This window comes from Eimeria acervulina, genomic scaffold (genome assembly GCF_000499425.1).
Source record: "Eimeria acervulina Houghton genomic scaffold, Eah_scaff310, whole genome shotgun sequence".
Classification (NCBI taxonomy): domain Eukaryota; phylum Apicomplexa; class Conoidasida; order Eucoccidiorida; family Eimeriidae; genus Eimeria; species Eimeria acervulina.
The window spans coordinates 1-24,951 of record NW_013547701.1 but is presented as its reverse complement, the minus strand read 5'-3'; the positions used below and the strand labels follow the sequence as shown (position 1 = coordinate 24,951).

Below are 24,951 nucleotides of genomic sequence, written 5' to 3'. Positions count from 1 at the left end.
AACACCCCTCTGGCACTGCACGCATACAGCAGGTAAAGGGCATGACCAGACTAGTCTCTTATGGGCCCAAAACGAAAGGGCTCCCATCCCCCGCCTCGCTTGGCTAGAGGCCTCTTGTTGAGGTTATACCCCGTCTAAGCAGAAGCAAAAGGCACCTCCCCCTTCCCCACCTCCCCCAGGTGATGAAGTTTCTCAAGAAAAGCAGCTTTAAATGAAGGGTCTCTACTGTCCCCTGCAAACGGCGATAGCTCGGGGGCTGTAGGCCAATGAGGATCGACGACGGCAATCGCCCCCCGCATGTCTGGCGGCAGAGGCGCGCGCACAAGCAAACTTTCTGCTGTCCTAGGGTGAATAAAGCACACTTCAGCTGCATGCAGCAGCGGCCGAATGTGCCCCCTCCTCCCTGGAAGAGCCATGCCGGGAGCCCCGTGTTGACCCAACACTCCCAGGGGGCCCCTAGAACACCCCGACCTAAGGGCGACTGCAGAAGCAAGAAATGCACTTGTCGCGCTGGCATCTCCGTATAGAGGGTCTCCAATTAAGGGAGTTTTTAGCATTTGAAGGTGCAGTCGAATCTGATGGGTCCTCCCTGTTACGGGGGACGCCTGCACAACACTCCACTTCCCGTTGAATAAAAGAGGTTTTAATAGAGTGACGGCCCCTCGTAGCTTCCCTGAAGTGGCAACACGCGTAGCAGCTCCATGTACACCCCAGATCTGACGCGCACTCTGCATCTTGCGGCGATCGTTGGGGTCCCTCCCTATGCAGGAGGTGACTGTCATAGGCCCTTTAAGCATCCCTTGTGTAACAGCGAAATATATTTTCTTAACTCTCCTCTCTCTAAATTGTTGCCGCAAAGACGAAGCAGCATCTGCAGTCTTAGCTAGAAGCAAGACACCAGACGTCCCTTGATCTAATCGGTGTACGACGGCATCCTGTCCAAGAGTTAGTTGGCCTTCCATGGGTTCTCCTGAGCCAAGCTCGAGGGGTTCCCTGCCGTCGGGGGTGGCCATCCCATCAGAGGCTGCGGGAAGACTCCGCAAGGTCTCCGGAATCAGAAAAGAATCGCCCAGGGCTTTGTAGTGAGCTAAAACGCGTTCGATTACCGAGTCTGTCTTCGTCGCTGTTGGCCTCTGGGAGGTTGCTGAACACGCAGTTACCAGCACAAGCCACACAGCAGCAATACGAAGACAGGAGCAGAAAACATATTCGGCACAATGCTAACAGCAATATTGCAAATGAAGAGGCTAAAGTAATGCTGGCTTGAGTAGAGGCAAGAAAAGCGGAATTGTGTACCTGAGTTAGCGGGGGAAGGTACAACGCGTATTCCTGCGGGTTTGTTCAGCGCGATTACCGCGTCGTCCTCGTGCAGAATGTCCATCCCCCCAATGCATTTCGCAGTGCTCTCTGTCGTTTTTCTTTTAGGGCGACAGTTTGTGTGGACATTTTCTGATTCCTTCGGGGAGTGCGCAGGTGACGCCGGCACAGCAGAACTCCACAGGGGCCAGGCACTGCTGACACTGAAACGACCCTGCAGTGGAGGTACTCTGAAGGGATATATACCTTTTACTTGGTACTGATCCTGCCAGGATAAGGCGTAAGGAGCAGAGAAGAAGAGAGGGATGAATGTGGTAACAAGACAGCGCAGAGTTTTCATGGGTTGGCTTCAACAACCGCACAGACAGCAATACGGAGAGTTTAGACGCATCTCAAGAACAACTCAACGCATACCCACAACACACAGCTGAAGCCATTTCGTCTGCAAATCTCGGATAACCTTCCAACTCACGGCATAGGCAACAGTTTCTGCAGCTGAACGCCGTATCTTGACAGCCACTGTCGATGGCGCGGAGGCGAGGCAGGCGCCACAAACCACAAGTCTACATGATAGTCAACAAATAAAAAAAGTAAATTGGCATGGAAGATTCCGACGATTCGGGCATCACACTGATCTACGCACTGGCGAAAAGCGTGAGCGTAGGTTCATCTAGCTCTGGCGGTGGAGTCTCCCTCTTCTTTATGGCAATTCAATGGCCATCATTAATAAACACTAAACGGTTTCATAGAAATTATGATGATGTCGGATATCCAGCGTCTGACTTCAACAAGAAGAGGTTGAGGGCCCTCAGACTTGCATGTGACGGCCCCGTCGACGGTTCAGTGGCTGCGGCGGAGCCGGGCTGCGATGCATTGCGGAGAAAGTACCTCGCAAATGAACGATGGACCATTTATGAACCCTCTTTATGATGCGAATTTGGAATTAACACTTTCCTGTAGATTGTCGAGCAGGAGACCCGTTCATTGGTGAACCAGTGAGTGACGTTTATGCAGCGCAGTACGCAGTCACAGAATTTATGTCTGTAATTACTTCCGAGGCCAGATGCTCCTTGGAAGGCTATGTTTCGAGCCATTGCGAATTCACTTCTTTGGAAAACTTGGTATGAATCGGCTTAATCCACCACTGACAGTCCACATTTGCGTGGAAATGGCCGTGGCCTTCTGCTCGTGGGGAGCTGCTCCGTGGGCGCACACATTTGCAACTGCAATTAAATGATAGTTGTCCGCTCTTCCTTCCTACAGGCTACCCAGGGAGAAGGTTGCTTCCTCTCGTGGCCCGCGCGGGGCTCCAAAACACTCAACGCCCCCTGCGCTTACCAGCGTTTCCACGCGATGCACACGCTTTGTGGAATAGCTGTCGCTTCGCAGACTGGAGCTTAAATGGTATATGCATGATTTTTTGAGTTTTACACTTGAGGAGAGTAAATGTAGATGGAATTGCACCGATGCACTGCAGCAATCTCTCCTTCCGCGTCTTTAATTCCCTACTGATTCTGAGAGCACCGTTGCCACCGTTGCTCCATGAAGGTCAGGAACGGTGAGAGCCACGTACAACTATGAATACGGGCATCTGCTTTTGGCAGCTTCGATGCTTCTCAGGGAGTTCACGCAAGCTGGAAATATTCCTTTTCCTGTGACACCTTAACGATTTCCAGTTTACAATTTTGAGATACGAAGTGCACTGACTCGGTTCATAAATGTGCAGCTGCAGTAGAGCATAGGATTTTCTGAGCAGATAAGATAGCCCCTACCTCTTCGACTTCTGTTTGGAAGGGAATTCGCCACCGAATAATTCCCCGCCAGTTGCAGCATCTTCGCTGTCTCCTTGTCCACCTCACCTGAAATCTTCATTTGACGAGCAAGGCTGGAGGTACCACCTCGCCTGAAATCTTCACTAGACAAGCAAGGCTGGCCTCGTGCACTTCTTGCTCACTTCAGCGATTCTCTCTGTTTATCACTGGCTTGCAACTCCAGGCTGAAGCCTCCATGCAAAAGTGCTTGAAAGATATGAATGTGGCCGGTGCCACTTTTTGGGGGGAACGGGGAGCGGGAAAATCTTCAAGTTGAACACAGTAAGCTGCACGCATGCGGCCAGTGCATCTAATGAAAGATACTAAATGAATTACTACACGCTCGTCAAGCCTCGGTAGAGTGCGGCGTGCCTCAGGTTCCTCCTCTGAAGTGTGTTGCAGCTATGCTGTTGCCTAGCTCGTGAATACCCGATTTGTGTCTAGCGAGTGAGGCGGGCTTCTCGAGGCCCATGGAGTTTTGAAAAATATCTTTGCAGTTATCAATTCTCTAACGTACTTGAGCTTTCCCGAGATGGCTAGCAAGACATTAAGTGTACCACCAGCGAAACCCTCCATATAGCCCATTCGGCTTGAAGAAGCAAAACCCCACAACACTGCATCTTCGTGCATTTCGGGTTGCCTTCATGAAGGAGGCGTTTAAACGCTGCTCCCTACATCCTTTCAAGCACTTCTAGTAGCTGCCCCTCCCCGGCTCCCTGTAATCATTAAACGTTAGTGTACAACTCGTTTGCCCTTGCATAGTTCTGCTCCTCCATACCCTACCCATTGCTCGTGATGCTGAAGAAAGTGCGAGGAGTTATCTTCTGGTATGACGGAATACTAGACAACGTTTTGAAACAGAGCATGTGGGTGCTCCTGAAATGAAGTGTTTGTGCATCCCACAGATGCAGCCCTTCTCGAATGTTTGCGGTAGTAAATACAACTAATAAACACAGTTAGTCTTAATCGGCCCTTCCGAAAAGTGCTGCGTTCATCCAGAGCCAGCAGTTTGGGGCTTTGGTTTGCTGTGCAGCAGAACTACAGCGCACCATTCATGCACGGATAGTGCTGCCCACTCTTAATTACTTAGGCGTATACCAACCAGTGTGCATCGAGAATCCCGACAGTCAGTCCATCTTCATATTCAAAGCAACTGGCAATCCCTGGGCTAACCAAATGCAGAAATGGCTGGTGTTAAGCGCAAGTAGAGCTAAACTTACGAAACAAGGTTTGGGTAGCACACAACGCAAGAAAGAACATACGAGGTTGACTGCTCAGAAGAAATCGTTAATAATAGGCCCTTATCCACAAACGTTGAACTTAGTTACCACCTTCGTATTTCACAGACTTGGGTCAACAGTGGGAAAAAGGCGAATGCCAAACTACCGATGCACCCAGAGGAATCCGAAGACAGCTGAGTCATTAGAGCTCTGCTTGAATTCCGGCCGGCTTCAAAATTCAGGTCCTCACTCCACCTGAACCCTAAAACTGCCATTCCATGGACTAATCTGGGGGGATATCGACTCGCATGCCGATTTGCCGTGCTGCTGCTCAACTGGTGGGTTGCCAACTACTGCACGGCATGCTCAGATTCCTTTCTAATAACAGTTTCAAGCACGCTTGAGGGCTCCTGCGTTGGCTGTATGCAGAGCTCAGTAAACTAAATGCTATGTAGTAATATACTTACTATCAGAGACCCTAGTGGCTCGCTGTGGACTCCCAGTACTCACGCCATAAACGAATGGCAATGAAACCGCCCCCTCATTTACATGTCTTTCCAAAATAACGTCCCGCAGCCCATGTAAACTTCCACTGCTTTACAGGGAAACGGAGAAAAAAAGAGATAGCTTGCCTCGAGTCGGCCTGCCTCTGGCAGGGACCAACGCGAAACAGCTTACCTACCCGACCTTCTGGGTCCACGTGCTCACAGGAAAAAAACCAAACAAAAAGAGTGCTCATTCGCCAACACAATTTAAAGGTGCCCAACCAGGCTACTGAAAAGTACTGCTGAGAGCAGCCACCAAGCTAAGCATCAGCAGCAAAGTGGACGCAGATCTATCTCAAACATGGCCTTCTTCTTCATCATCTTCATCATTTGCATCATCCTGATCTTCTGTGGAAAGCCCCAACTCTCGCATCAACAGTTGCTCCACCTACGCCCGCAGCACAGTCGATAAAACATCTGAATGGTTTGGCTGTTGCGAAGCTTCTGCCCTCCTGTGGCTTGCAATGCGCTACAGCCTCGAAGAATAAAGTTGACTCAATTCAGCTCGCTAGCTTACCGCATCTCGCTGTTGAACAAGCACAAGCCGCTGCAGCCGTTCGCGCAGGCTGAGTCGCAGGCCGCATGCAAGCAATGATAACGGCAGAAACAACATCAAAGAGAAGAAGCGCATTGCTTCGGCGGGTTCGCAATCACTTCGGCACAGCAGTCAGGCACACCACGTCAATCAAACCATTCATCTGGAACGTACTTGCGATGCTTGTACACGTGGAACGACAGAGCCACCGCACAGGTCAGTGGAAGAGCTAAAAAAACGAAGAGGATAAAACAAACGAGCAACGTCGCATCCGCCGAGTCTGTACAAACAAACATGCCGAGGCAGAAACCCGTGGTGACTAGCCTGGCACACTGGACCAACTCCCTCATCCCTCTGCATGCTCCCTACACTTTTGTATAGTCGATGGAAGCCCATTCATCTACAAGAGTCCCAAAAAACTGGAGTTGCGGGCAGTTTCAGCACCAAACCCACCGATGACAAATCGCACCTCCCCCATGAACATCCCGAACGGCTGTTCTTCATTCGGATAAAAACAAACGTGCATGCGGGCAGTCGGGTGGTGCCCAGGAACCGCATCAAATAGAGCATCGCTGTTGTCCACTCCATCCCTCAACGCACTGCCGAACCTGAAAGCACGCGCATCCGGCACACCCAGCCACTCATTTTCGTAAGCAAGGGGAGTCAAAGACCCCTCCTTTAAGATGCATCTACGATTGATAAAATCAAGAATGCATGTATATATATATATATATATGGCATGTATCTGGTGAGCAGGCATGTATATGAAATATGCCTGTTCATCTCTACCGTCAAGGTCTGCTACTCCAGCTCGCTATGCAGCTAATGTTGGGCAAGAACTAAAAATGTGACTACCTCAGGAAACACTTAAGCTTAACTCTTCACCCAGTGCGAACTTCAGGTGTATGCGTACACAAATCTCAGCGTGCCCTTTTCAGTCGCTTCATCCCATGAATACGCATCCGGCGCCACACTCAGTAAACTGTGCTCGTCCCAGAATCCTGCATGAAAAGCAAAAACAGAAAGGCCCACTAAGCCGATAGCCAGAAAGCAACGCAGCTATAAGCATACTGCTAATACTGTGGAAGCAGTATTACGCAGCCATCTGTACCAAGCGTCTTTAAAATAGAAGAAACCGAGGAAGAGAACGTAAGATGACTCACCGACGCAAGGCTGAGTAATCCCCCCTCGGGATTCCTTAATGGCCAGCCGGTTGAAGCGAGAAACATTTACGCCTTCTGCCACCAGAAAGCAGCACAGAAACAGCACGCACTTCACAGCTTCCCCTCCGGTTTCGGAGTCATGACATGCAGCCTGTTGCCTCGGAAAGGCTGGACTATAGTGGATCAAGTGAAAAAAACACCAATAGAAGAAGACCGCCTACCGCTATCTCAATTGGGCACCAATGGCTGCAGATGCATTCTTTCGTACACAAAAGAGTGTGAGTCACGAATCAAACCTACGGATATACCGAGTATAGATCCACCCAGCATCAATAAAGTGACGAATTTGAATGGCTTCTGGTTCGCCCTGTGGGTTGTCGTCTGCCTGCGATGCAACTGCAGGAGAGAGGTGAAACTTCAGTTCCCCGACAAGCGTAGCTTCTGAAAACTCATTGCCTGTTTGCTTTTCTTTCTCGCTTCCTTCCCTCGATTCATTTACTTCTTTTCTCCCGTCCCTCTGCAACTCCAGTTCTCCCTTGTCAACTACAGTCTCCCTTTGCTTTTCTCCCGGAAGCTGAGCTGAAGAGGCCGTTGCGGCTTCATGGCTCCCCCTGTCGCCTGTAGGCTTTTTGTCCTGAGCCCCTTCTTTTCCCTTGAGCCTGTTCAAAAGGCAGACCCCAACTCGCCACTTCGGTGGCGCTTCTTCGAACGTTTCTGCAGAGAGCGAAAACGAGAGAACACGAGCACGTGGTGCTCCTACACGAAGCATTGCCTTTGGCTTGGAGGTAGGTAAACAACCTTCGAAATAATGATTAGAACCTGATGCAAAGCAAAGAAGGAAGAAACGCACCCAGAGAACAGCAGCAGTGCAAGCGCTTACCGGGCACTGCAGCAAGACGACGCGCTTCCACGCCGCGAAAGGCTGAGGCTTCCTGCTGCTTCTCCGGAACTGCCACCTCGGCTTGTTCGTTTGCTGCTGCCTCTTGTGCTTTTTTCGTTACATGTGAAGAAGAGCCCCCTCCTGATTCATCTGCGCTGTGCTTTGTTTCGTGCGGTTCTTCCCAGATTTCTACGCTGTAGTCAAGAGCCGCCAGCACTTTATTGATCTTCTCCTGCGATATTGAGAAGGTGAGGTACTTCGCTAGACGGCTCAGCTGAAGCTCAGGGCCACAAGAAAGCCAAAAGGGGTCCGGCGCAGAAGCGGCGTTCCTCCTCTCGAAAGCATGTTGCTGCGCGTCCTCGCAGGAGTCGGGAACTTCAGCAGCGGTTGCAGCTGCTGGGTCTGCAGTAGCATCCGACAGGCCCCTCTCTCTGACTGGCAGTTTGATTAAGGCAATGCAGGATTGCTCCATAGGAGACGAGGTGATTGTTTGCCGCCAATACAAAACAGGATGCGACAGTCTAGGCTGCCGAGCTGCGCTCATGCGTGCAGTAAACAACGTTGGCTGCCGAGGTGGTGGCACTGAGATGGAGTCCGGGTGTCCCGGGGACGCTGCATTTGCGCCTTCGACCGCTGGCTTACGCTCAAGGGAAGGAACAGCAGCATCTCTGCTTAACAACAAGTTCATCCCGCGGGAGTAAGAGGTCCACCGACCGAATATGCGGATGAAGTGCGGGTCATCCATGGAGCCTCCCTTCGCGTGCGTTTGCAAGAGACTCGTTTTGCCACCTTCTTCCTCTTCAGTCGAGGAAGGAGAAGAGGATGAATCCGTCAACGCGTTCTTCTGTTTCATCATCTCGCGACGGTCTCGGGCCATCGTGCGGCGCAAGAAGAAGTCAGGAGGGATGTCCATCGGGAAACTTTGGTTCAACAGGGGTCCCTGGGGACCCTCAAACGAATGGAACTCTACATGAGGTCTGCCACCCCCCTCACTGTCGCAGCGAACGATTTCGCCACCAACAGCGAGGGGCATGCTGCACGTGCCGTATGAAATAGCGCGAAACGCAGGTCCTCCATCACCCCCGTCTTCACGGGCAACGAGGGAGGCCGTCTGCTGCTGGTGCAACGCATCTGCCGTTGAAGCTCCTTCAACACCAACAGGAGAAGAGGGGCTGGAGGAGGCCTCTGCGGCGGCTGCTGCGAGCGGTGAGGCGGCTGCGTTTGCGCAGTTCAGTCCAATCGTCCACTCACGGGATGTCCCATCGAGATCCACCAAAAACGCCAAAGTAGCCACGGCACGTAGAACAACACGCAGCTGAAATATAATTCTCGATGAAACGCCTTTGTCTTTTGCCGCTGCTAAGCGGCACATGCCGCCAGGAGGAAGCATATGTGGAGCGCTGGCCGGAGGCGGAGCTTGCGTGAACTGTTCAGCAGCTTCACCCCCTACAGATGACTGAAATTCAGCTCATTCTCCGGAGACTATGTCTTCTGAAACTTCCTAAAGGCGCCAATCTGCAGTGAAACTTGCAACGCGCAGTTGGCCTAGTGGCAGCGGGCGCCGCCGGACCAGGAATCGAGGGGCGGGCGCAGGAGAAGGAACAAGGCCTATTCACCCCAAAATTCTTGGAAAATAACGACGAAATAAACCCTAGTTTCCAACCTAGCGATCGTTTCTTCTTCCATTCGATGCCTAAGACAAGCGTCTGTCTGATCTCGTGCGCATGCAGCTTCCACGCGTGGTCTTCTGGCTGGTTCCGCCTGCCTTTCTCCTCACCGTTAGTTCGTGTTAACTTCAAATTGTTTCTAGTTGTATTTACGCTTGCATCATGGATCGCTGAGACATATTGCCTTAGAATATATATTTACTTATGTCGCGTTTGGATGCGCGAACTGGTGGCGTTCAATGGCGAGGCCAGGGGGGCAGATCCCAGCAGTTCTTGTGGGGCTCAGCTTCGCATCTGCCGTCGTTCTGGCGTACGTATTGCTGAAACGGCTGCGATCGTCCAGGGGGAGCAGGGGGGAGCAGACGCTTTCTTACAACTGCACGGCAAACCCTTCGGAGTGTGCAGTGGCAGTAAGCCAATCAACCGCGTCCACAGTAGTGGCGACGTGAGGGAGACTGCACAGAAGTAGACCTTCATACCAAAGAAGGCAATGGATATATGCGAAATAACGCTTCGTGTGGAACGGTTGATGAAGTAGAATTCTTCCTACATTGGCACACATAATGGGCGGGGTTGCAATACGTTAATTGAACCACAGCTCCACAGTGCTCACATTGCACACAAACTCTGACTCTTCTTTGCTTCTTTGTTTTTGCCTTCGAGGAGGAGAGTTCAATCTCACTGTGTGAGAGAGCAAAGAGATTCGAAGAGGCAAGGGGAGCAGTTGAAGTCGCTGCTGGCAATTTGGGCAGCACTTCTCTCCTGCAGCTTTACGGTTCGTTCCCCTTGCCTCTGCCTTCCCTTCTGGCTGTCTGTGCGGCATTTGGAAACGGCAGCTATATGAGCATTAACAAATCTATATTTTTACATTTTTAAAAGTGGATATTGAAATACTGTAGCCTCCTTTGCAGCTTTTCTCTAGTTGACAACGCTGCTGCTTATCCTGCAGGGCTGTTCAAACAGGCGACGCAGGGCGACTGTGACCAGAAGGAACCCTCGGTTTTCTCTGTGCAAAGCCACGCCAAATGGTACTGCATTTGCCTGCTTCCTTTTCAGACTCTTTTCTTGTGGAATGGCTGAGGTGTCTCTCGGGATGTTCTACTTCGTCTGTCATAAGAAGGCAGTTGAATTTAGTGCAGAAACCAACGGATGCAGTGCGCCTGCTGCTTTCAGGGCCGCTTGGCACGGGCACAAAGGACTGTGTTCTGATGTAGCCAAGGCGAAGTACGTAGATTTGGCGCTGCACCTCGGACTGATCCCGCCTCGAGAAGTGAAGGGTTCAGCAGCAAAGGCAGGGGGAGCACGAGTAAGCAGAGCCATTCTTCTGTATACACTCTCCGTACACCTGCACCTATTACTTCTTTCCTACGGGTTCTCGTTACTATAGTTTGGAATTTTCCTACTGCACACGTGGCGGTACAGATTTTTATTTGCTGCTGAGCCCTTCTACTTCGAGGCCAGACCGACGAATTCTTCGTCTCAAGCCTGTTAATGAGCTATTAATACAGCGTTATTATTTATACTTATAAATCGTATATATATATATACGATTTATACATACTATGCATGGAATACATTTATAGGTGCTCGGTTAGGCTTACTGCCTGTGTGGAGCGCGCCTCTTTTGCAGTTAGGGCCGGTGTTCAGCAGGCCAACTTTGAGTGGAGATGGAGGCTACAACACGAGGTACGGGTTTATTCAGTTTACTGAAATCGACGGCGCTACAGCTGAAGAGTGTTCTTCCTACTCCTGCCTAATCATTCTGCCTTCTCAGCCTCTTCGTTTGCCAGTTAGCTGCTAGTAGATTGGCCATTGCAGAGGGAGTCATAACCCAGTGAATATCATACAAGTTTGAGCGGGATGGAAAGCAAATGCCCGCTGCTCTTTATTCGCTTTGGGTTCGGCGCTGCAGCTCAAAGGGAGACAGCTTCTGCTGCATGGTTGCTGAGGGCAAGTTTAACGCCGTCCGTGAGGCATTAATGGGTAAGTCAATTGTTAAGTGAAGTCATGAACAGCAGTAGCAGCAGCAGCTGTTCCCAAAGAGTTGCTTTTGCTCGATTGCGCCGATTGCAATTCGACTAATACGGGAAAGAATGCTCTCGTCCTTTGTTATATTTCAGCTGCAGGAAGTTCTGTTCTCCGTATATTGGTGTACGCTGATTCTTGCGTGCAGAAGACCCTTCTTTGGTGCATGCGACGGGTGAAGGGGGAATGACGGGGCTTCATTTTGCGGCGGACAGGTGGGCCCACGCCTTGTAGACTCCTCGTGCCGTGTGTTGCACACCTTTAAGCTCTTGTTGTGTCGTTAATTTGTTTGTTTTTATTGCTGTTGCTTTGCTATGCCGTTTTGGTTCTGTTTCGTTGTTGCTTTGTTTTTATTGCTTTTGCTTGTTGCTTTGATGCGGGGAAGCGCTGATCGGAGCTGGTCCGGGAAACAGAGACAAATTCCGGGGGTGCCCTGGCCGCCACACTGATAAGGAGATGTAGTGCAGTGAAGGAGAAAATGATGCAATGGAGGAGAAGGGGCAGAGAAGGTAGATGCAAGGGTGCACCTGGGGTATGAATGAATGCGTTCGCTCAGAGGGCATGCTGATATCGCCAGGATGCTTCTTGAATGCGGTGAGAATCAAGTGGTGTAGTTAGTCCTGCACTCACCGTTGTTTAGGTTTTTTTCTCTTGCTATTTGTGGTATGAGCGTTCCTTGATTCTTGCGACTTGTTCAAAAGTGCAATCAACCAGAGTCTCGTTGCAGCGTCGGCGTCTGCACGCCGTTCTGAACTGTTTACATGCTTCTCGCCAGCAGACAGTGTTGGGCTATGGGTTCATCAATCTAAATCAGTGAAAATGAATGAAGATGAATGGAGATGAATGGGCATGATGCGCTGTGCACAGGCGCGAAGGTGAATCTCCAGGACGAGTGCGGGGAAACTCCTCTGCACGTTGCACTTGCAGCGGAGCAGCAGGAGCTGATCTCGATATTGATTGAGGCCGGGGCAGACACGTCTCTCAAGAACAGTGAGGGAAACAGTTGTGCCGATTTGCTGAAGGAGGAAGAACACAGGTACGCAGCGACTGTCACTTCACTCAAAGGCTGCACAAGGGCTCCAACACCTCCAGCGGTTGCCGCAATAGCGAAATAGAACAAAATGAACTAGTACAGAGTTGGGGGTGGGAGTGCGTCAATAAACGAGGCAGCGAAGCTGCTTTATTGCAAGCATAGAGAGGAGTGAAGCGTGCATTAAAGATACCAAGGACCGTGGCTGAACACCGTTACAGTGTTGAAGAAAGCAATGCTCTAGAATGGCGATTTTTGTCAATGGAGATAGGTTGACACATCATCGATACCCCAGGGTGATGCGCAGGGGTTTGCCTTCTGTGTCATGGTGCTGCGGACGTCAGATTGAAGGACAGAGGGCAAGAAGACAGCGCCAAATGACCAGCACCCTACCTTCCGAAAGGGAGGAGTAGAGTAGTATCGCCGGCCCTGTGTGACTCAGCTCCATCTCCATAGACGCATGTCGGGTTAGGAGTGGGTGCAGCTGTCGACTTCCCCCTTGCACGCACATGAGCGGTTGATGACATCAGGGGAAGTGCACTGGCCTGACTGTCTACTCTCACCCGTGTCAACGCACGTGGCCGCCTTCTACATTATCCAAACGAATATGAATTTCATGCCTTTATTTAGGTTCTGACTTGTTGTTTAAGTCGGCTTTCAACCCAACTGCAGATGCATGTTGCTGAAGGAGCGTAAGTAGGCGCTGCATAGGACAGGGTGTGCCTATATACCTTCCCTTTGGCTTCTGCTTCTCGTTACAAAGATTGTTCAGTATGGTAAAATAAACTGCATGCTTATGCAATATGTCATGCATCCGCCTCGCTTGAGGCATTCTGCAGTAGCGCCCCACTCTAATGGCCCATAGAAGCGAATGCCTCCAATTGTCTTCTTCAGTGTTGAAGAAGCAAGAAAATCCGACAATTTCGCCGTCGCCTCCACTTCTGCATGCATAGACAAATTAAAATGAGCGGCCCGATGAACCTTCTCCAATTTGCCTCTGAGGCCGTCTCCTTGACGCATCACGAAAAACGATGGCCGTGCAGGAAGGAATAGAAACAATAAAGTGCTTCTGCAACGCAGTACTTCCATGCACGCATGGCGAACCTTCCGTAGCTATCCTTGTGAATGGCTACGCCTCCTACGTTGGGTTTCGTCCCGTATTTCGAGCTGCACTTCTCCTCGTTTCTGACGGATCCACCCGGATATACTCGCAGCATCCACAGGGTCCGCCAGTGGTTTTAAAAACTGCGTCCTTCCGCCGATCGTTACGACGGCGTCGGGGCCTCCTTGTCTCTCTGCATCAGCTAATGCCTCCCTTTCAGTTACAGTTGTATTCTTGGTTTATTCAGACACTTGTTGCAGTGCGTTGCATTACTATATATCGAATGTGTACAGTGGGTGTCTCTAGGGATGAACTCGGCGGGGATGCATTGGAAAGCGTTGTGATCGTCGCTGCTTCGTCTGTACTTACGTTATATTAATTAAAATTAATTGTTTTAATGGGTCTTCTGACTCGATTGCAACTCAGTACAGCTCCGTGCGTTTCTAGGGAGGCCCTTCACCGTTTGTTGCGCAGGAGGGGGTCAGCACTCTGCAGCAGGGCACAGCTGATCATTCGGGGTATTGTGAGGATAATATCTTCCTTTCCCCCAATGCATAATAATCAAGGAATAAATAAATAAATTGTTGTGTAACGACGGCAGATCATAGTTCAAATGAGACACCAACGGGGCACCAACAACACATCTTCCCCCCCTCTGTCGTGGGGATGATGTGGAGGCGGGCCAGAAGACAGCTGCTGCGCAGCTGTAGTGTGAAGCCGAGGAAGAGACGTTGAATAAAAGAGCAGCTTATTTATTAAACATTAATACGCATTTAAATTTTAAATAATTGAAAAGGAAAAGGAAAAGGAACAACAACATATTTTCCTCCCAGTGCTGTTGAGTGGTTCAGCTTTTTTTTGCAGGGTTTCTATCTTGCACTGGGGGGCCGTTTGCTGTGTAGACCTCTTTCTGGGCAAACCATTTGTGTGAAGAAAAAAACGGCAGAACGGAAGTGTATTTGAATTAGATGTCTTCAGAAGACAATACCAACGCAAACTACAGGAATAAATAGACATTCATTGCAAAAGAGGACCCAAAAACAAGGATGAGAGGGTTGTTTGTTGCACCGAGTCTTTCGTTGTGTTCTCTGTTGCGTCCTGTAGGCAGCTGGGGGCCAGGCAAGGGATTCGTCTTACACCATTTTCAGGGCTTTCCTTTCCTTTCTTTATTAGTTGTATTTACAGCGTAGCAGCAACATCTTTTAATGCCTAAAATTGCTGTGTTGTGTCTTCTTCTCTCTCCGGGTCCTGAGGGAGCGAGCAGGGATCCAACAGACCCCGCGACTCGGTGGTTGTGTCCGCGTGCTTGTTTGTATTTCTGTGCAAGTTGAACATTGTTGGGTAGAAGTGATCATTTGCCTTCATTTACCCTTTGAGCTGCTGCTCTCAGCTGTCTGTACACCCCAGCTGGCCCCCTAGGTGTAGCCTGAAACCAGGCTCAGTTGCCACTGCGGTCGACAGGGGGAAAGCAAGCAGAGTTCAGTTTGCTTTAAATAAATTGCACGCGGATGCAACGAAAGACACCTTCGACGCGCCCCTACAATGGAGGCCGCAGAGGGCTCTCTTTCCTCGTCTTTTTGGGGGCTGCCTGCATTTTGTTTAACTCTTAAAAACCCTCTTTCTTTCCTCTCTAGAGCAGAAAAAAAACATCTCCTGCCCATATTGAAACTCCTGAAGATCGTTTCGTTGCTTGAGGAGCCGCTTAAATGGATCGCTTGGGGGGCATTTGCCGGTAGGCCTGTAAACCCTGTACCCTTTTATTATCATCTGTGGCTTTCTTGTAGAGTTTACTCTTCGTGCTTCACCGTCTACGCCCTAAACGCCTTCCCTCTTCGCGTTCACAGCCCTGTACCTCCTTTTTCTTTCTAAACAAAACGTAAATGCCTTCAAGGTGGCTGCTGCCTTCGTTATGTGTATTTCAGTGGAGTGTGGCTGCTGCCTGCTGCAGCTTCTGTTCTCCGTGCTTTGTGTGTGTAGTGTGTGCACACATATATAAAAATGTATGCATCATGGTTCTTGTATATGCATGTATCCATCCATCCACACACATACACATATACATGCACACACACATACATATATGTATATATATATGTGTGTGTGTGTGTGCGTGTATATATATATATATAATATTAATATATAGGTATATATAATATATATAAACCAGGTTTTGTGGTAGGCCTGGCGTTGTTGGTTCGTTCTGTTTTTCCATTGCATACTCTTTTTTTTTGTGTTGGTGTTTTGCAGCGCTGACGGTGTTATCGTTTTGGCTTGAAGACAGTGTTGAGCTTTCGCTTTCTTTGTTGCTGTTGTTGATTTCTTCTTTTCTCGGAGTCCGATGGAACAAGGGGAACAGCTTCTTCTTTCCTTACTTTTGCATCTTTGCATGCAGCGCAGGAGGCAGCAGCAGCAGCGCCCAGCTCTCCTCACTGCCTGTGAGGCCTTACTTAAGCACTTTAAGGGTTTAAGAGTTTAGGGTTTAGGCTTCAGAGGCATTGAGCAGCAGGGTTCAGGGTTTAGTGTTTGGGGTTGGCCGGCCTAAAGCAACAGTTACGTTTAGGGCTCTCGGTTTAGTGTTTTAGGGTTTAGGTTTTTAGAGGTGTATGATTCGGGCGTAGGGTTGGGTTTCGGGGCTGGGTTTCATCTGCCTTCAGCTGCAAGATTTAGGGTTTAGGGTTTGGGGTGTAGGGTTTGCATGGGTTCTGCATGCAGTCGGTGGCTGAGCTTGGCGCTCTGCTCAGCGCTGCGCTGCTGACGCATTTTTCTTCGTGTTGTTCAAACAGCAACAGGAGAGACAAAACGGTTGCCGGTTTGGTGCTTTTCAGAGTGAGAGAAACAAAACATGATGCTGTCTAAGAATATATTTAGTTATATTTAATTGTATTTATGTTTAGTTGTTTTTATTCCCATATGAATTTCTATCTCTGCCCGTTGCATATAATTCAGTTCTCAAGTGTAATTGTAATTTATTTTAATTCTTATGTGTGCCTTTACGTGTATTTGTACTTGTCTTTGTGTATTTATGCATGTATTTGCATAAAGACAGACGAATAGACTTAAAGACAACACATATTCTCCAAGACACATATGCACATGAAGACAAGCACATACTAAGTTTTTGTGTGGGAGGCATACAAGTATAATAGTGTGTTTTTATTTCTTCAGTCGTATATATTTTGATTACAGAACAAATAGTTTTTTTTTGTTTGTCTTAAAATAATATTCACTTATTTAGTTGGTGCTGCTTAAATGCCTCCGGCTGTACACATCCCAGACAAGATAGGAAGACATATTTTCTTTGCTTTCCATAATAACCATATTCAGATGGAAATAAAGTGTTGAATTCCTGTCTCCAGGTGTATTCGTTTGTATGTACATCTATCTCCATGCTTGTATATACTTGTCTGTATGCATGTTTGTCTGTCGTTCGGTGCATTTATTTCTCTTTATGCATTTTTGTTCGCGTTGAGGTGTATTTGTTTGTGTTTTCTGTTAGTTGTTGCGATTTGTATGTGCTAGCATTGTCTGGTATTGGCTCTGCATTATATTTATTTGTTTATTTGGAGATGTTTGAATTTGCATTCATTAATCCTTAGCTGTCCTCTTTGTTTGTGTTATGGGGATGCTATCAGGTGGCCTTACGCCGTTTCAGCTTCTGTTTGCCGCCTCCTCTTGTATCTTTTTGTCAGTTTTTTCCTGTTCTTCTTTGTCTTTACCGTTGGGCACCATCACGTACAGGGAGAGAAAGAGAAGGGGCCCTGGAGGCCTCAGAGGAGCTGCCCTGTGAAGGGGTTTGGAGTATCTCTAGCTTGACTCACTCTCTTCGTCTTGTCGCAGCATTGACAGAAGGTTGCGTCATTATTTGCAACGAGCGCCGCCGCATCCTTTGGGCATTTCCTATTGCTTCAGCGGAGCAGTGGGGGCCCCTAAGGGGCCCCCTGTTGGAGGCCCTAGGGGGCCCCTCCAGCAGCACGCAGGGAGCAGGAGAAGTTCTATGTGAAGATTTGGTACATCCTGAAGACCGCAAGGCACTTATTAAAGCATTTGAGATAGCAGGAGAGCAAAGGAAGAAGAAAGAGGGGCAGGAGCCGTTAAAAGAAGGGGAGGGACAGCAGCAGATGCTGCTAGGAGCAGAAAAAGAAGGACCTCCAGAGACTCCTGTAGTGTTGGTGCGATCGAACACATGCAAGGAGGAGGCAGGGGGAGCGAGGCTGTTTCGGGTGTCAGTGAGCGGCTGCTGTGGCTCCTCTTCTCTCTTTGTTTGTTTGTGGAATGATGCAACGAGACAGAGACGCAGCGCAGCAGTACAGGAGGCGCTCGTGTACGGTTTATCCGACTGTATGTCCACTGTTGTTTGGGTGGTTGACCCGGCAGCAGCTACGGATCAAGCAGACCCTGCAACAGCTGCTGCTGTTGTGCGAGAAGAGGCAGCAGCAGCAGCAGCAGCAGTAGAAGGAGCAGCAGCCGCATCAGCACCGATCCTTCCATCGGGTTCTGAGATAGATCAAGGGGGCCCCTCAGAGTCTGATGGGGTACTTGAGGGTGGCGATAGCAGCAGCAGAGAGAAAACAGACCCAGAGATGAGTGGAACAGCTTACGATGAGGGGTCTTCTGGCACGGGTATGCCTGAACCTTCTTTGTTTTCAGAGGGCCAGCAGCAAGAGCGTTGCTACACCGAACTTGCTGCGGTGTCTCCGCGTCTCATGTGCAGCTGCATAAGCAGAAGCAGCAGCGGAAGCAACGAAGGAGAAGAGGCTGCTGCTTCATCTAGCGGCGGTGCCTCTTCTTTCTTGCGCGCCTCCTCTTCAGGTGTATCCTCAACTCATCCCGCTGCAAATGAACCCCCTGTAGCTCCAGCTTCTCTCTGCCCTTCAGTCTATCAGACTCAGCTCGATGTCGTTACAGCTGATAGAGAAGGGCTTCGGCAGCCTCCTCCTGTCTCATGGGCTGGACAAAACCCTCACATGCACAGCTACACGAAAGGGTTTACTGTTGAAGGTGGGGCCCCCCTGCTGCAGATAGAGGAAGAGGGGCCGACGAGTTTTTTGTTGGAACATTCAAAGACAATCTTGCGGCGATTAACAGGGCATGCAGTAGCAGGGAAGGAGCCCTTTTCATTGCTCGCTGCAGCAGACCCCAGGGCCCCCATCAGTAGCAACAATAACAACAACCCCACCACTCCGAACTGGACAGATTTCTTCCTAGAACCCGGAAAGACTCAGCTGCTTGAATGTGTACGAAGACTCCGCACGCACGGCACTTCATTCTCTATTGAGTTGCCTTATGAACGCTCAGATGCAGAAATAAGGTAAGCGGCCTTTGCATTAATTTGTAATCTTATTAGTTTTTTATCAAAATTAATAAAATGTTGTATATTTAAAAAAATATATGCATACATTTGTGTTATTTCTATTTCTTTGTCGGGTTTACCTACTTTTGCCGTTGTGCCTATTATTCTCATGTTATTTCTTTTGTTGCTGATATAATTTATGTAGTTACTAATGACATTATTATGTACATATTATTATGTAGTTTATTATTTTTGGCATTTCTGCGTGGCCGTATGTAATTACTGTTATTACTATGTGCATATAATTGTTGTTATTTTACTATTACTGTTGTTATTATCACTGTTATTAATAGTATTGTTATTACTATTGTAACTATTGTTATTCTCGATTATTATTACTTTGGCGCTTCTACATAGTCGCACTGTGAGTTGCTCTTCCTCTTTTCATGTAATGTCTGTACAGGTTGTCGGCAGTTTGGTGTCCTTTGTGCCTGTGGTGTATCTCCAGCAGCGTCTCAAAATTTAATGAGCCGCTGCATGCGTGCATGCATGCATTTTCGCCGCTGCATACGAGCATGGTGCTCGCATGCAGCCCCAGAATGATTGCATGTTTTATGCATGCAAGAAGGCAATGAGGGTTTATTTGGTTTGTTTCTTTCGTGTGCTGTCTTTGAACTTTCAGGTGGTTCCGTGTTGCGGGATATTGCAGCTCCTGCATGCCTGGCATCATGTGGGGTATAATGCAGGATACAACGGCCTCTCGCACACGGCTAGACTGTGCACAAAGAAGTTTGCATCAACTTAAGACTCTCTTCGAGGCGGAGTTCTGTGGATTTGGTGTTGTAGATACAGCGGACACAGGGTAAACAGCGTGTTGACACCAGCTAAAGAACATCAGCAGCCCCTTTGCAGCAACAGCAGCAGCAGCAGCAGCGGTGTTGCTGTCAGGACACTTCAGCCCTCCGCTCTGTTGTTTCTAGGGTCATTGCTCGCGTAGAAGTAGACGGAGAAAGGCATGCATGCAAAGCATGCACGATACATGCATGCATGCATGCATGCGTATGCATGTTTTCTTGTTGCTTTTGCAGATTGATAGTTGAGACGTCAGCTGGGTTGGACGCTTTTCTGGGCGCCTCTGCGGTTGGCCGGCCTTCGATTTGTCTATTACCCGAACCGGTGGAGAAATTAACAACGCGCAGCGGGAGTTGCGTGGGGGCCCCCATAATAATCAAAGTAAGTAGAAGAAAATGCAGTCTTCTTCGTTCTATTTCTTCTGTATACTCCATGCGGCAGGAATGCTGCTGTGCTTTGCTGTAGGGGTGGCAAGGGGGCGTTGTATGCAAGAATTCTCGTTTATATCTTTTTTTGTATAATTGTATTTGTTTATATGTACGTACAAGTTGAGAAGGAGCCGTACACACCAACTGAGAAGCTGAGTTCCTACTGTGAAACTCTTGTAGTTTGTGTGTCTGTTACTTGTTTGAAAATACCAACGCCAACACCAAGTTGCTTTGAGTGTATTGTCAACGGGGGACAAACACATGAGAGAGGCTTAGTTCATGAGTGTCTATTGTTTATTTAGATGTGAAGCGGATGATTTGTTTTGCATGCGTTTGAATTGATGCGCTCTCAGGAACAGGAGTTCCCAGGGGCGGGCCTTCACCAAGTAACGGTCACAGCGGTTCTGGATAGTGAATCGCCTGGCGATTTGCTGTTTGCTTTGAGAGATGACAGAAGAAAACAGAGTATCTTGGGGCTGCAAAGAATAATCCACGCAATGCACGCAACGTAGTCGTGAAGTTATTGCATGCACGGCTCATGGTTTCGGTAGGTCTTTTGCTTGCTTCTGTTGACGGGTATTGCAATAGAAGAGCATACCGACACCTACCGCCGACCTCTGCGTTTTTCATGTAGTATATACAGAAAAAATTAAATAAAATTATGTGGAAGTGGGCCTATTAAATATTGTTTCCCTATTTTGTCCGTGGCAAAGGTCTATATATTATATATCGTCAGGCTTCATGGGCTATTACAAAAATATAAACTCGAAAGCTGTACGAAATGCAGAAGCAGCTGTCTGTACAGCTCAGAGTCATGTTCCTGGTCCATCCGCACCGTTCAGATGATCAACGCCAACATAATATATACTATCTAAAATATATATATAATATATATATACAGAAAAGTGTATGTAATTGTAGATGTATATGCGTATTTCATATGTATATATGTTTACTTTCTTCTGTCTTTTTGTAAAGCAAGAAGAAACGCAGAAATTGGAAAGCGCCGCTTCAATTTGCAAACTTCAGTTTTTGGGGACTGCGGCTCTGGCCCCAATTCTGCGTTTTCTTCTGACGGATTTCGTTCCGTTTTCTTCTGTATGTCGTTGTGGCGGCAGCAGCATTAAATGAAACTTCCTACAGAACAACTCAAAATAAACCCTTAACTTCTCTTTTTTTTACTCTTTTCTCTCTTCGTATACTCGCTTCTTCTATTTTTATTTGTGCCTGTCTTCTTTAACTACGCTTCTCTCCGTAAATTTACATCGAAAGAAACGCTAAAAAATAAGAAACGTCCTTCAGTCTACTGTTCCCTGTAGTCCGTTACCCGGGAACTCGTCCAATATGGAGAGAAACTGATTCCACTCCAACACCCCTGAGATGATAAACGACAAACATCAAATAGCTGCAGCACCTGCAGCAGGAGCAGCAGCAGCTGCAACAGCAACAGCACCAACAGCTGTAACAGACGCAGGAGCAGCAACTGCAGCAGGTGGACCAGCTGCAGCTGCAGAGGTGAATAGGCGAAGCACAGGAGAGAAGCATTGCGGATCTACTTTTTCATTTACCGTCAACGGGAGACAACTTCCAAATACACCTGAGCACATCTTCTTTGTGAATGCGGTCTGACTCAGACTCGGCCCCAGCAACTGCGAGAAAGGAGCGAAAAACGCATTCTGCGATCCACACAAAGAAAGCAGGCAAAGCAGCAGCAAAATACATAAAAACATAGCGGAGTAGTAGCAGTGTTCATTAATAATAATAATTGAGGAGAGCTAGTAATTTATGTCTTACAATCACACAATTACTAAAATAAAAGGCACTACTAGCAAAGACTTTAAATATTGTTTGTTTAGGGTTTGACAGCATAACCATAATGGGCTAATAAAGGGTCAAGTATTACCCATTGCGTTTTTATTGATTGACTGTCTCCCAACAAATTCATTTATTTCTTTCCAGGAGAACTTTTGTATTTCTTTTGTTTGTCTTCGTGTGGCTCCTCGCATGCGTCTGCAAGTGCTGTAAAGGAGTTCGCCTGCAACTGATTAAAAACAAAACAGCAACACAACACCAAATGTAGTTCTCCAACAGCTGCATATACACCCCAGCAAAGGCTGCACAGCACCTGCATGCACACCGCAGCGATACGACGGATATACTTTTAGCACTTATTGTTTCTCCTTCTTCTCTGTACATATAATACTTTGTTGTGAGCGTAAAAATATGAAGCTGCAATTGACTTAATGGTACTGAGAAAGCGAGAGCGAAAGAGAGAGAGAAGATACAACAACAAGCACCTGTCTGTACACCTAGCGGCTGTTTACCTGGGGCCGCACGGGCGTTCCAGGGGGCCTGGCCCGTGTTGCGTGTAGACGGCCATAAGAAATTCATTTTCTGTATTTCTTTACAGAACTCGCCGCACGTCAGGGAGCGTTCTTCTTGTCTTAAAGAAGAAGAAGAAAGAGTCTTTTTAACTCTGTTCCCATTAGCAGCAACAGCAGCAGCGGCATTCGAAACAAAGAGAAACTCCCAAGGCTGCAAGGGCTGCCGTTGCTGCTGCTGCTGCTGCTGCTGCGGCTGGTCTCGCCGCCGTTCTCCCTGTCTCCGCAGCAGCAGAGATGGAGTTGAGAGCGTCAACCAGCTATCGACAGGCCATGACCTTCTTCCTTCTTTGTCTTCTCGTTGTTTCTCTTTTAAACGAATTTCTGCTGCTGCTGCAGCGGGCGACTCCACCGGACTGCACAGCGCACTGCCTACAGGAGAAGAACCAGATAGACGTCCATATATCTGCAAAAACAAAAAAGAAAAGACGAAAGAAGAAGCATCATAAATAATGTCTGTTCTCTGCTGTCTGCTGTCTGCTATCTGGTGTCTGGTTAAGCAAGGACTGCACGAAGTTGTTGCTGGCGGTAGAAATATTTAAAAGAATCTATCTTTTTTTGCTGCTTTGTTTCCGGCTTAAGGGCGCATTGTCTTTGTACTTTGATTAATTCAAATGATTGAAACGCAAGAAGAGGAAACGCGATGATAACTGCAGCGCTTCTGCTATCTGCACGCAGCTCTCCTCGAGCACTGGTTGAAGGAGGAGTCCAGCGGGCGCGGCCAACAGAGTTGAACAACTCAATCGCTGCTGGGGAGAACCGCAACCGTTGCTGCTGCTGCTGCTGCGGGTACTGCTGCTGCTGCTGCAGCTGCCTGTTGCTGCTATTGCTGCTGCAGGTAAGACGTCGTGTCAGGCAGGGCGGCACAGCCTCCAGAGCTACCAAAGCTGCTGACCAGAGTAGAAGGAGGTGAAGAAGAGTGAGTCTTCTCAATCTAATAAACCCCCAGCATGTCATTCCTTGAAGTGGAAGTTAGGAAGGGAAAAGAACGATAAGCACATCAGTAGGGGCAGGCATCGCAGGCGTCTGAGCGAAGAAATGAAACAAATAAAGAAAATATTATTGAGGTGTTTGCTTTTAAATCAAAATAAATCAGTAGAGGTAAATTTCCTCCATGGTTTTCACTCAAAAACGCCTTCTTCGGCACATCGGTGTTCTGGGGGGCCCCTGACGACAGGGCGGATTCAGGGGAATGTAAATATCTTTTCTCGTTGTTATTAATTAAATTAAAAAGCAAAACAACAAACAATAAGAAATATTATAGATATATAATGAACGCAAATGGCAAACGACCGCATGCAGGCTATCGGTGGTGCTGGTGTACATACAGCCCAGCAGTCAGTCGTAGGCAAGAGTTGTTCAAGGGGGGTGAAGCCTTTGCTGTTATTTGATAGATTATGTAGCTTCTTTCAATGTAAATACCTTAATTTTTAATAGATTATACAAAAAAATACCATAATTGGTTACCTTTAGCCTAAGAAGAAGCAGGCGGCTGTGCCTTTGCGCTGCCGAGTCTGAGGTCGTTTCTTGTTGTATTCGTATTTTTCAGGATATTCTCCTATTTTTCAGCCTTTTATTTTCGTACATGCATATTTCAGACTCATCTAACTCCATTTCTTCGAAGTTTGCAGCATTAGACTGCCCGGTGAGCGTGAGAAGCAGCGGCAACCGCTGTTTGTCGTTTGCTGGCTCTGCACCCACGCTGTAAATACACCTGAAAATAGAGCTTCTGCATCCTCATATCAATGGGGGGTCATCAGTCTGTCTTACCTGTCATTCTCGATCTCAGGATCAAGGCGAGGGAACTTGTAAGCTGAACACTTCAATAAATAATGCAGAATGCACATCTATCTAGACATACATTCTGCATAACCACAAACAAACAAAGACCGACACAACATGCATGCAGATACACACACACACAGCGAAACACTGGTCTAGTGAGTAAACACTCCCCACTGCATATTCCTCTTTCGTGTGTGTCGTGCATGAAAACGTGCATGCATGCATCTCGGCTGTAACTGTTGTTGTTGCTGCTGCTGCTGCTGCTGCGGTTGGCAACGGGGGACGTTGCCGCATTGCTGGTTTGTAGCTTTACGGTTTGCACGAGATGTATAGTGAGGTGCTTATGATGCATTATCAGTGCCTGCATTTGTCTCGCTTTCTGCTAACAGAAGCGACAGAGCGATCGCTGCTACAGAGAAAGCATTCAAGAGAGAGAAAAAATAAGGAGGGCGCTCTTGCGACAAAACCAGGAGGGCGCGAGGTGCCTCTAAACACAAAACCCTAAACCCTAAACCCTAAACGCCGGTCGTTAGTTCTTTCTATCCCCGAATGCGTTCTGATATATGACGGTCCCCTTTAAAAAGATACGCATTCGGCGATCCTCTTTATCTCATATATATGTATATATATGTATCTGTACATATGTATATACATATACATGTTTGTGCATATATATATATATATGCATATATATATATATATATATATATATATATATGCATGTATATGTGTATGTGCGTGTATGTATGTGCGTGTACGTCAACTTTGATTTGTTGTATTATACTTGTTTTGTCTCTTTTTTCACACTTGGTTTTTAGGATATTCGCACAGAATTACGTGCGGAAGAAACAAGAAGGGCTCAATTCTTTGCATATGTCATCAAAGTTGGAGGCTGTCGCCTCTCGTTTGGATGGAGCAAT

At 48.0% G+C, this 24,951-nt stretch overlaps 4 protein-coding genes across 4 annotated transcripts; 2 read left to right on the top strand and 2 right to left on the bottom strand.

The window, feature by feature from the left end:
* Positions 1-134: 134 nt before the first annotated feature.
* EAH_00032260 (RNA pseudouridylate synthase, putative) lies at positions 135-1,381 on the bottom strand (the record flags this gene model as incomplete). Its single annotated transcript, XM_013392326.1, has 2 exons — positions 135-1,144; positions 1,297-1,381. 2 exons carry the CDS (start codon positions 1,379-1,381, stop codon positions 135-137), a joined length of 1,095 nt encoding a protein of 364 aa, XP_013247780.1.
* A 3,807-nt stretch (positions 1,382-5,188) lies between these two features.
* EAH_00032250 (hypothetical protein, conserved) lies at positions 5,189-8,861 on the bottom strand (the record flags this gene model as incomplete). The annotated part of the gene is made up of 8 exons (XM_013392325.1): positions 5,189-5,281; positions 5,411-5,459; positions 5,603-5,708; positions 5,882-6,036; positions 6,342-6,429; positions 6,592-6,666; positions 6,892-7,305; positions 7,472-8,861. 8 exons carry the CDS (start codon positions 8,859-8,861, stop codon positions 5,189-5,191), a joined length of 2,370 nt encoding a protein of 789 aa, XP_013247779.1.
* Positions 8,862-10,210: 1,349 nt separating this feature from the next.
* EAH_00032240 (acyl-CoA-binding protein, putative) lies at positions 10,211-12,574 on the top strand (the record flags this gene model as incomplete). Its single annotated transcript, XM_013392324.1, has 7 exons — positions 10,211-10,444; positions 10,769-10,824; positions 11,051-11,121; positions 11,312-11,378; positions 11,720-11,757; positions 12,031-12,199; positions 12,538-12,574. The coding sequence occupies 7 exons, from the start codon at positions 10,211-10,213 to the stop codon at positions 12,572-12,574; spliced, it is 672 nt and encodes a 223-aa protein (XP_013247778.1).
* Positions 12,575-16,911: 4,337 nt separating this feature from the next.
* On the top strand, positions 16,912-20,377 carry EAH_00032230 (hypothetical protein, conserved; the record flags this gene model as incomplete). Its single annotated transcript, XM_013392323.1, has 5 exons — positions 16,912-16,979; positions 17,104-18,603; positions 19,268-19,447; positions 19,674-19,818; positions 20,219-20,377. 5 exons carry the CDS (start codon positions 16,912-16,914, stop codon positions 20,375-20,377), a joined length of 2,052 nt encoding a protein of 683 aa, XP_013247777.1.
* Between the last annotated feature and the right edge of the window lie 4,574 nt (positions 20,378-24,951).